This window comes from Sceloporus occidentalis, unplaced genomic scaffold, assembly GCF_023333645.1.
Source record: "Sceloporus occidentalis isolate IW3139 unplaced genomic scaffold, rSceOcc1.0.p SCAF_92, whole genome shotgun sequence".
Lineage (NCBI taxonomy): Eukaryota > Metazoa > Chordata > Lepidosauria > Squamata > Phrynosomatidae > Sceloporus > Sceloporus occidentalis.
This window is the reverse complement of record NW_028317072.1, coordinates 2,184,163-2,196,437: the sequence shown is the minus strand read 5'-3', so window position 1 is coordinate 2,196,437 and position 12,275 is coordinate 2,184,163. Positions and strand designations below refer to the sequence as shown.

At 45.4% G+C, this 12,275-nt stretch overlaps 1 protein-coding gene across 2 annotated transcripts in view; it reads right to left on the bottom strand.

Annotated features, from left to right (window-relative positions):
- The window catches only part of NEURL1B (neuralized E3 ubiquitin protein ligase 1B), a 75,169-nt gene extending 72,373 nt beyond the window's left edge, over positions 1-2,796 (bottom strand). For both annotated transcript variants that reach the window (XM_089496690.1, XM_089496691.1), the window contains exon 1: positions 2,661-2,796. Coding sequence is in view for 1 of the 2 variants with exons in the window: in XM_089496691.1 (XP_089352817.1) it covers positions 2,661-2,694 (34 nt within the window). In the remaining variant the exon portion in view is untranslated. The remainder of the gene's footprint in view (positions 1-2,660) is intronic.
- Between the last annotated feature and the right edge of the window lie 9,479 nt (positions 2,797-12,275).

Here is a 12,275-nt window from a genome sequence, read left to right as displayed (position 1 = left end):
TCAATACTCTTCATTCTTCATCAAACAAATGTTCTCATTGCCCACTGACTCACTGACAGCAGGGATGAACAGCCGAGCCCCTATTACACACTTGCTAGCAAAAAAGGAAAGGTTTTGCTTTCCATTGTATCAGAATAATACTGGCTGGGTGGCTGGGGCAGGAGGCGAACCTTTCTTATAAATCAAAATAAAAGTGATTTCAAAATACCCTTCACCACCACTTTTGAGCTACTGAGCAGAAACTACATACAAAAGTCTTCAAAAAAAGTTTTTTTAAAAACCCCAACAACCTCTCTTTTGCAAACCCATTTCACCATTAAAGACAGCATAAATGGCCTTTATCCCCAGCCAGAAACACCAATTTTGCCATCTTTTGTTATATTTTGGGGGGGGGGGATACATCCCTTCTGTTGCTGAAATCCAATGCTTTTATTTCAGTTCAGGATTGGGGAGAGAGGGTGCATCTTGATACTGAAAGGCCCTGAATTTTCAAAAGCATATTCTTTCTTATGCTACAGAAACAAGGCTTTAAAAAAGAAGGAAAGAAGAACAAGCCAACCTCCTCCCCTCCCCCCAGAAAACCATCTGCCTTAGAAACTGACCCTTTTTGTGGCTAGCATGCCACCTGGCTAGTGAACAAAAGCCACCAGTGCCAGCATCTGTCTCCTATTGCCCACCTAATTTGCCAATCATATTCATCTCAAAAAAGCAACAATACTTTTTGCCCCTGAACCTGTTCCCTCCGGCTCTTTCTTAACCAAATCCCAGACATATAGACCAGGAGGGAAGCCATAACATTTCCTTTGGACCTTAATTCAAGGGTGTAGCCTTTGACAGGTGCTTTTATATACTATTTAGACTGTATCATGTGGGACTCAGCCATTTCAGTTTTCATCAGATCGAAGGTGCGGAGCAGGGGGGGGTGATTCCTCTCAGGTCAAATCAGTTTTTTAAAAGCAGGTTAACTCCCTTCTTTCTGATGAAGGTGCCTTACGCTGGACTCAGACTCCACTAGCCCACCCTGCTCAGCAGTGTCTGCCTTGACCCATCAGACGTCTATGAAAGCCCCTGGGAGGAGATCTTCCCCTGTCTTGCTGCTGCTGCTTGCTGCAACCAGAGAAGGTTTTAATTAGAAATGCTGGGGGTTGAACCTGGAATCTTACGCATGCCAAGCATGTTCGGTGCTCTGGCCACGCCTCCTTTTGCAGCTCCTGGAGATGGCTGGAGGCATGTGTGAGTGTGTGTTGTGTGCCTTGAAGTCTTTCTGACATATACGTGCATCCACACTGTAGGGATAATCTGGTTTGACACCACTCTAAATGCCATGGCTCAGTGCTACAGAATCCACACTACAATTCCCAGAATTTTGTAGCACTAAGCCCTGGCAGTTAAAAGTGGTGTCAAACCAGATTATCTCTGCAGTGTGGATGCAGCCCTGGCGGCCCTAAAGTGACCCTGTCACGAGATATCCTTGGCAAGACTGGTTCAGAGGAGGTTTGCCATTGCTTTTCCCTAAGGCTGAGAAAGTGCGACTTGCCCAAGGCCACCCAATGGGTTTCATGGCTGAGCTGGGAGAGACCCCTCCTCTCCAGAGTCCTAGTCCCAATGCTCCAAGCACTAGGCTACCCCTGGTTCTCCCAGGGAGGAAATCCCAAATAGGGAGGCTGAGGGCTGAGTGGCAAGGCTCTCCCTAGGCACAACCCCTGCCCACCTCTGCCCACCAGCCAGCCACAACATGAGAAGGAGCCAGTAACCCTGAATCACAGGGGATGAAGACCATCTGGTTTAGCAGATGAAGGTCCAGGACACACTGCAGAAATGATCCAGTTGGAGAGTGCTTGAACTGCCCTGCCTCTATGCTAGGGAATTCTGGGAACTGTAGCTTTGTGTGACATCTCTGTCAGAGCTCTTGGGCCACACAATAAACTGCAATTCCCAGGATTCCCTAGCACTGAGCCAGGGCAGTTGAAATTCCCAGGATTCCCTAGCACTGAGCCAGGGCAGTTAAAATTCCCAGGATTCCCTAGCACTGAGCCAGGGCAGTTAAAGCGGTGTCAAAATGGATTATTTCTGCAGTGTGTTTTGGATTTCACCCGGTTTGGCTCCGCTCTGGGGCCACAACAAACTCCAATTCCCAAAATTCCATAGCATTGAGCCAGGGCAGTTAAAGCGGTGTCAAACCGGGTTAAATCTGCAGTGTGGATGGGGCCTGAGGGAGACGGCGAGAGGGAGAGGACGGGTGGCCAGAGGTCTTCCCCCACCGCCAAGGAGGACCAGGCACCTGACCATGGAGGACTTCGGGGGCAATGTAGGGACCCTGGCCAAAGAAAAGCGGGAAGCACGCCTAGAAAGAGAAAGCCATGCTGCTTAGTCCTGGCCACAATGGAGGAGCCTCGGGGACTTTGCTTGGCCGGGAGGAGGCTGGAATGGAGGAGGCGTCCGGGCAAAGGAGGGGCAAGGCTGTCCTTAGCCCTGGGAATCCCCCTGGCCCTCAGGAGGCTGGAATGGGGGCCGCAGAGGGGGACCTTCTCTTGCCTGCCATCCCTCCGGAGGATGAAGAGCTCCGGGGAGGGAGCGCCCTTCCTTGCCTCTCTCTCTCTCTCTCTCTCTCCGGCGCTTCCCTCCAGGGTCCCTCCAGGGTCTCCCCTGCCGGGGCTTACCTGCAGCCAGGGTCTTGTGCGCCGTGTTGCCCATCTCGCCTCTTCCTCAGCCCCTCACCAAGGGCCGGGCTGGGCTGCCATGGGCGGGAAAGGAGGGGGCGGCGGCGGCGGCAGCGGGGGCGGCGGTGGTCCTTGGGGGGCTTGCTGGGGCCTCCTCCTCCTCCTCCTCCTCCTCTCCTGCCACCCCCTCCCTCCCCTGCCTTCCCCCCAGCAGCACTGAGCCAGCAGCCCCGGCAACAGCAGCGAAGGCCGGCCCAAGGCTGGCAGCCCAGCCCTTCTTCCCGCCCAGCCGGGGAGGAGCTCCGCCAGCACGCATTGTTTGAAAGTTGGCAGCCCCCGGCTGGCGGGCCCAGGGCCCTGGCCTTGCCTTGCCTTGCCTTGCCTGCCTTGGGAGGAGCCCAGGCGTCACAATGGGCCCAGAGAGGCAGGGAGGGAGGGAGGGGGCAGGACGGGGGTCCCCCTCCTCCTCCTCCTCCTCCTCCCCCTCCTCAGGGCTCCAAAGGGACAAAGCCCCAAACCTTCACGGTAATAAACGGGACGTACTCAAATGACAACAACCCTTGCCCAGAGGTAGCCCATACCTGCCCAGAGGGAAGCACTGGGAAAACATTTGCCCATAAGGAATCATTGGAGAATATTTGCCCAGAGGACATCCTTGGAGAATACCTGCCCATAGGGAACCATAGGGGAATACTTGCCCAGAGAGAAACCATACATGCCCACAGGGCACCATTGGAGAATACTTACTATGGGCAACTATTTCCCAATGATTCTCTAGGGGCAAGGACTGTCCTTTGTTTTAGTACATCATCCCATATTAAACCCAGGGTGCTTCCTCCTGCTGGGCATGGAGGGCGTCCTAGAAAGACTCTTAGGACGCAAAAATCCAAAGTGACCCGAAGCAGCTTTATTTTGGCCTCTCTGTAGGGGCCCTTGGTCTAACTGCCCTAGCTCAATGCTAGGGAATTCTGGGAACTGTAGTTTTCTGGGACATTTAGCCTTCTCCGTCCGAGAGCCCTGGTGCCACAACAAACTACAATTCTCTAGCGCTGAACCAGGGCAGTTAAAGTGGTCTCAGACTGGATTATTTCTGCAGTATGTTTTGGACCTTGGATACAAATACAGTACATTCCAAAAGCAAAAGAGTGTATGTTGTCACTTTAAAGTACGCTTCAGAATATTACACAAACAATAGCATTTTATTTTCTATGCAGCAGTTTTATAACAAACACACACTCTTCCAACAGAGATGTGATAAATTTGCAGTTATGATGTGTCTCTCTACCCACAATTTAAACCCAGTCATTAGTCTAACTGGAGTAAACCTACTGAATGGGAATTTGGTCAATCAATAGGGATAAAAATTCCATTGATTCAATGGCTCCCCTCCAGATGACACTAAAAGCTTCATGTAGGCCCAAATAATTATGGCAAATACATTCAAAATTAGTCAAAATTTGAATCAAGTAAATTTAGCTTTATGGAGGCTAAATACAATACCAGCTTCTTGTGTATACACCTCATAGATCACAACTAGGGAACATGTGCTCCTTTTCCTGCTCTGACTGCTTCATGAGCAGAAGAACCAGGTGCCATTTCTCATCTTTCTTCAGTTTCAAAAGAGGCTTGGTAAGCTCTGTTACCTAGATATCTATGCACCCAAGAGTGCACAGTACTAGTTATTCAGGTCTTTGGAACTTGCTACTGTGGTTTAAGACAACAGATTCCAGCATCTTATGTGTGCAGTATATTCAAGCTTTAACAGATATATTTTAAGAGGTTAACATTTCACATATCACACCATACAGAATCCTTAGCAATGTCTTTTGTACTAACCCTTGCTCATATATTGTAATTCCCATATACCACTGAATGTAAAGGCAATAGTTGTGACATGAACAGCTAGCAAAATTATATCTTTAAATTAGAATATCATATGCCAACCTGAATGTATCTGCATGTACAGTTTCATGTGCTTAAAGTGAAAATTTGGTAAGATGTGATGTTTTTAAACAAAGTTTAAAAATAATATTTTTTTTGGGGGGGGGGGAGGAAACATAATTTATAAAACCCAGCCCCTCCTTTCTCCTCCCACTGAGTCTCCTCTCAGTCAGACCATCTCTTCTGCTGGACTCCAGCATTTTAAAGGGACACAGGCAAATGCCACTGACCATTTCTGCCAAAAGGCAGGTGTTTAGGGAGCAGTGGTATCACCTGGTGCACTCCACACCCCTTGCAACTCCTTTGTGATGCTTCTACTATAGCTGACCCCTCCTTCCTTTGCTGGCGGAAAGCAGAAGATGTTGAAGCATCTGGCTATGTCCCATAGACTGGTGACATCATCTGCTGAGACCTCCAGAGGACCACTGTGGATCTTGGCAGAACATGCCCACAACCATCTCTGATCCAGCACCACCCACACAATGTCCATTGGGTGATTGCTACTGCAGCAACACAATCAGTCCTGGGGCTGGTGACAGGGGGCTGTAAGTGCTCCACATGCAGAACTCTTAAGCTATGTGCAGCTATGTAAGATCTTGGCCTCTATGTGGTACACAACCATTTGGTAAAAGATGAGATGTTCATAATTTAATAATTCCTCAGAATCAAATTATCAACTTTGTGATACATTTTAAAATATCCACCGGAAAGACATTTTGTTCCATCATGTGCATCTCTCTATATAATGCATTCTAATTAACTTAGTCCAAGAAATTCTGTGTTTCTTGCATAGAGTTCACATTTGCATGAAAAATAAACCAGACATTTACAGAATATTAACAGACCTTGAAATTCTGGCAACTACTATAGTTAATATTTATTTATTTGTTTGTTTAAAGTATTTCTGTATTACCTCCCAGCTCACAAGGGCTCCTGAGGCATAGAACAAATAAAAATCAATTAAAATAATACAAAGTCAAAACATTTTTAAAACAGATTAAAATACTCTTTATAACCCCTCAAAGCAGTCTAAAACCAGTCCTAGGCCTTATTCACACTCATGTTTTTGCGCTGGATCGATTCGAATCCCACCATCGATTTGACACTAAATGGATGTTCAGACTATGCTTGCCATGATCAAAGCTGTCTGTGGCAATTTAACCCACTTTGTGTTCACATTTCATTTGGAACTAATTTAAACTGGCGATCGGAGCCAACATTTTTTTTTTACTATCAATCAAGTATCGCAGATCTTGACATATTCTTGCTATAGAAATGTACTTGCTATAGATCTATAGAAATGTACTTGCTATCTTGTTCAGCAATTAATAGCCATGAATCCATACACACCAGGGTAGAATCCCCGATGGCACCCATGAATTCATGCATGCTAGGGAAGAATCCCCCATAGCATCCATGAATGCCTGCTTCTGCAAAGCCATGCAAATGCAACTATGCAGAAACTGTCAAACTTTTTTTAAAAAAAATCATGTCACATCAAGCGCCCCAGAGAACCCCCCTGACGTCTCTGACCTCTGGCCAACAGGAGAAAGGGAACCAATTCACCAGCAGAAGCAGAAAACAGCTGCGCAGTGATTTAAAGGGACCACTTGACAGCACAGTAAATTTGAATTCATAAAGAGCCGAATGTACCTTTGCCCATGAAGTGCCAAGAAGGGAAAAACAATGGCGGTTTGCCAAGACCTGTGGGATGGATATGTTCTGCCCCTCTACCCATTGCCCCTCCATCCTGAGTGCCCTGAATGGGATCGGCAACACATTCCTGTTGGTGGCTCCCTAAAATAAAATAACTGGGTTAAGGGAGATTTGTGTCACCCCCCTCCCTGATATTTAGGTCAAGAAAACTTGTGCAAGTATGAACCACCCCCTTTTAACCCAGTTTCCAAACAGGTTCAAAATGTAGTGTGAATGAGGCCCTAGAATCCAGTTTTTGAAACAGTTAAAACTGCAATTTCAAATACTGAATGCCATGTGGAACAGAACTGTTTTGGTTGTCTGTGGAAGCTTAAAATTGATGAGACCAGTCTAACTTCCTTGGTAGGGAGTTCCACAGTTGAGATGCTGCTATGAAGAAAGCCTCCATTACATGCACCCACCAACTTAACTTCATGAAGTGTTGGGACACAGAACAGGGTCTGTGCTGAAGATCTCAGATTTCTCACAGGCTTATATGGGTGGAAGCGGTCTATCAGATATCTTGGCCTCAAGACATTTAATAATATAATAATAATAAATGTTATTTGTATTTCCTGCCTCTCCCTGCGGATCGAGGCAGGATTACAGCAAAGAATAAAAACCACAATACAATACAAAATACAATATTATCTAAAAATACAGTCAGTAAAACAACAGCAATATTACTACCAATCACTAAAAAGGCCAAATTGTCATCAGTTTCCTGTGCTATCAAGCAAGAGTGGGAATGTTCCATAAAATCAGCTATAAAAGGTCAGGTGGAAAGGCCTGCCAGAAGAGATCTGTCTTAAGTGCCTTTTTAAAGGCTTCTATGGCCTGTTACAGACGGCCAAAATAATGCTGCTTCGGGTCTCTTTGGAGGTATGCTATTTAAATGATGCATGGGTCCTAAGAGTCCAGAGGTTGCGTCAAAACCACATTCCATTCCTAAGCACTGGAGTGCAGTTTTGGTGCAGCTTCCGGATTCTTAGGATGCATGCGTCATTTAAACAGCATACCTCCAAAGAGTCCCGAAGCAGCTTTATTTTGGCAGTCTGTAACATTCCTAAGATGGTAATGAGATGGATCTCTTCTGGTAAGTTGTTCCATAATTTAGGGGCCGTGGCTGTAAACACTTTATGGGAAGTTGTAGTTAGTCTAGTTTTTATATGTTCCAATAGTTTCTTCCCTGGTGTTCTAAGATTGCGGGTTGGATTGTGTAGAGAGAGGCGTTTCCTTAAGTAACTCGGGCCCAAGCCATGTAGGGTTTCAAGGGTAATAACCAACACTTTGTATTACTCCCGGAAACTGATCGGTAGCCAATGAAGAGATCTTAATATTGGAGTAATATGGTCAAATCTTGATGTTCCTGTGACCAATCTGGCTGCAGCGTTTTGGATCGATTGAAACTTCCAAACTTGGTACAAAGGGAGCCCCATGTAGAGCATGTTACAAAAATCAAGATGAGAGGTTACCAGTGCATGTACTACTGCTTCAGGATCCCTCTGGGCCAGACAGGGACACAGTTGGCATATCAACCAAAGTTGGTACCAAGCACTCCTGGCCATTGCCTCCACCTGAGATGACACCTGTAGAGACGAGTCCAGGAGTATTCCCAAACTGCAAACTTTGTCCTTTAGGGAAAGTGTGATCCTGTCCAAGACTGGTTGGTAAATCTCCGTCCTTGGACCGGGAGTACGTATTGTGAGCACTTCCGTTTTCTCTAGATTCAGCTTGAGTTTATTTTACCTCATCCAGCCCATTACCGACTCATGACAGGCATTTAGAGGAGAGACGCTATCCTTGGTCACTGCAATAGTCGGAGACATAGAGAAATGGATTTGGGTGTCATCAGTGTACTGATAACACCATGCCCCATGTCTCCAGATGATCTCTCCCAGCGGCTTCGTGTAAATGTTAAACAGCATGGGAGACAGAATGGCGCCTTGAGGGACGCCAGATGTCAGCTCTCTTTTACGAGAGCAGCTGTCTCCCAGCATCACCATCTGGAATCTGCCCAAGAGGTAGGACTGAAACCACTGGAGCGCAGTGCCCCCAATGCCTAACTCCCTCAGGCATTCCAGAAGGATACCATGGTCGATGGTATCGGATGCCGCTGAGATGTCCAAGAGCACCAGCAGGGTCACACTTCCCCTATCGATGCCCAGATGGAGCTCATCGACAAAGGCAATCAGGGCAGTCTCAACTCTGTATCCCACCCTGAAGCCAGTTTGAAATAGGCCCAGATAATTGGCTTCATCCAAGATAGCCTAGAAATGGAAGGCAACTGCCCTCTCGATCACTTTGCCCAAGAATGGTAATAAGGAGACTGGCCTATAATTGTTTCTTATTGAGAGGTCTAGGGAGGATTTTTTTAAAAGTGGTTTTACCACTGCTTGTTTAAGCTTAGATGGAAATTTCCCTTCCCTAAGGGATGCATTAATTATAGATTGAAGTAATGCTGTTACTGCATCCCCTTCCTGGGCAGTCAACCAAGATGGGCAAGGATCGAGGGGGTATGTTGTCTTCCTTACACATCCAAGAAGCTTGTCCACTTCATCAGTATTTACAAACTCAAAATGATCCAGTCTAATATGGTCCACGGAGTCACTGGATACCTCTCTTATAATTTCTGTTGTAATACCGGCGTCAAGAACAACCCTTATCTGAGATATTTTATAAGCAAAAAAGTTGTTGAATGTGTCACAGCAGGTTTAGTTGGTTCTAATAAAGAGTTCAGGGTGTTCACCCTGAACAGCTCTGCTGGATGAAACTCTGCTGATGCAATACGAGAAGCATAGAACAAATTCTTTGCTGCATCGATTGCCACTCCATAAGAGTCAAGAAGAGCTTTGTGGAGTGTCTTGTCAGATAAGCGGCGATGTTTCAGCCAGTAGCGCTCTAGTCATTGCACGGCCCGCTTCATTTTCCGAAGATCTTGAGTATACCATGGTTTCTTATCGGAAGCAGTTCGGGAAGGACGCTTGGGAGCGATAATGTCTATGGTCCTGCTAAGATCGTTATTCCAGGTATCAACCAAGGCTTCAACAGAATCACCGTCATTCCCAACCATAGAACCCTCTAGGGCCTCCTAGAACCTTTTGGGTTCCATCAGCCTTCAAGGGCGGACCATTCTAATAGGTCACTACCGCTGAGGGGGATCTGGGTAGTGGCCTTCAGTCCCACCTTGTCCATGACAGGGCGGAGGTTTTGGGCTTTGTAGGTTGACACCAACACCTTGAATTGAGATTGGAAGCAAAGCGGAAGCCAGAGCAGTTCTTGCAGGACCGGTGTTATATAGTCTCTAAAATTCACACCTGACAACAACCTGGCTGCTAGTGTCCTCCCACATAAGGTGTGTGCATTTTCTTTAGGCTACTGTTCCCTTAGTTCAATTTAAAGCCTTTAATCCTATTATCTTTATTACAAGTAAGGTCAATTTTAAGGATGAAATTGGATCTTGGGAGTTCCTTCTCAGAAGATTCTTGTTCTTCATAAACATGCTGTTAGTTGCCCTATTCAGGCTTTTTAACTGAATAGTGCTTTCTGATGTATAATTTTAGGTCATGTACTTTAAACTCATTTTCCATAAGTCTGATTCCATCACCACCACCCATTCTTTTTGGTGTATCCACACTGAACTCACCTTAGGGCAATCCATACCTTGATCCAATGGGAGAGGCAAGTAAGAAATATAATAATTATTATTACCTTTTTCCTGTATACTGGCTTTGAGGAGTAGAATAATTTCTTGAAAACTGCTATGTGCTTTAAGACAAAATCTTTATTACTCCATCACTGCCACTTCTAACAAAAAATGTTCAAAGCTTGCCTAAATACCCATATTAGGGAAGCTCATATGGACAAGAATCACCTTCTGACATCCATGGTATTTATTATTATTATTATTAACCTTTATTTGTGAAGCGCTGTAAATTTACACAGCGCTGTACATGCAATCTTTTTAGTTAGATGGATCCCTGCCCTTGGGCTTACAATCTAAAAAGACATGACACAGAAGGAGAAGGGAGTGGTGGAGGGAAAGGGTAAGAGGTCCAGCACTTCCTCTCTACCTCCAAGGCCTGGACCAAGGCAGATGGACTGGAGGGAGGGCTTGGCTTCATAATGGATGGTTAATCTTCTTCCAGGGAAAATACATACTCTCAAGTAGGATAATGCATATACAGTACATAGCAATACAGGAAATAGTTTGATAAACAGGCACCAAAAGAACATCAAATAGTAAGCGGCAATTATGCAATGCCTGGGAAGGCTTCTCTGAACAGGATGGTTTTCAACTCCGTTTTGAAGCTGGTTAAAGAAGTGATGGCTCTTGCTTGTGGGGGAAGAAGGTTCCAGGAGTGAGGGGCAGCAAGTGAAAAGGGGCGAATTTGGGATGGAGCAGAGGAAATCCTGGGCTGAGACAGCAGACCTTGACTACCAGTACGGAGGGCCCTAGTAGGAAGGTGAGGAGAAAGAAGGTCTGATAAGTAAGGAGGGGCCAGTCCATGGAGGGCTTTAAATGTGGACAGCAGGAGCTTATACTGAATGCGGAAAGGGAGGGGGAGCCAGTGAAGGGATGCCAACACAGGAGAGATGTGGTCAGCGCGGTGGGTGGAAGTGATAATGCGTGCAGCTGAATGCTGAACAGAGATTAAAGGATGGAGGTGAGAGAGAGGAAGCCCAGCCAGGAGGATGTTGCAGTAATCGAGTCGTGAGACCCCTAGGGCATGGACCAGGATCTTGGCAGTAGAGGCGGAGAGATATGGTCGGATTTTAGCAATATTGTGCAAAAAGAATCTACAAGCCTTGGCTGTGGTCTGGATCTGAGGGATACACGACAGAGAAGAGTCAAAGATGAAACCAAGACTGCGGCCTTGCTGGACTGGTTGAATAGAAATGTTGTCCACAGAGACAGAAAAGGAGTGTTGAAGGGTGGGCTTAGGAGGAAAGACAAGAAGCTCTGTCTTGGACATGTTGAGCTTCAAACGGTATGGGATCCTTCTGCTGTTCATTTGCCATTCAGATGAAAATTCAAAGCAAACTACTAGAAACTGTTTTTTGGTATTTTGTACAACATGGAGCACAATGTTTGCACACTTCCTTAAAAAGTTAGTCCCATTATGTTCAGTAGGCTTACTCCCAGGTATATGTGCATGCAGTGCAGTTTTGTAGCATAATCCTAAACTTATTTACTTGGAAGTAAAGTAAAATACTGTATATACTCATGTATAAGTCCAGAAATTTTAGTAAAAAAAATTGACCTAAAAAACCTGAGTCGACCCATCCATGGGTCAATGTAAGTAATGTAAAAAAAGGGAATCATCCCTTGGTGAAAGGCAAAAGGGTAATCTGTCCTGAGAGCACTGACCCTCCTCTGTTCTCTCATCCATCCAGCTTTTAGTGGGAGCACAAATTGCTGAAATTTTGTTAAGCTCTTTGGCATCATTTTCCTTTGCGCCATCCTATAGATTCTTTGTTACATGCCCCTAAATTTTACCCTTGACTTATACATGGGTCATATAAAAATCCACCATTTTAGCCCCAAAACCTGACCGTGAATTATACATGAGGTCGACTGAGAGTCGAGTATATACAGTAGGTCCTACTATATTTAAGGATGTTTACTCCATTGTAAAATTAAGACTACAGCCTTCATCTTGTCTTTTCTGGATAAGGTGCAACTTTTGCACAATAAGTAAAAAAATGTTCCTTATGGACTTATCTGTTTCATCTGAGAACATGTTTGCTATAATTACTGAACATTAGATTGGCTTTAGATATTAGTTTATCTGCTAAATTTTAGCATGACGGAGGCATTTGTTTTGCATAATTTGGGTTATCAGATGAACATGAGATACTAGGTAATATTACACCATTGCTTTTGCATAGCTGTGCTATCAGGTTAACCTTAAATATTCAAATATTCATACCATGTGCTCATTAAAGATAGCAGTACACCCAAAAGTACCAATCAAG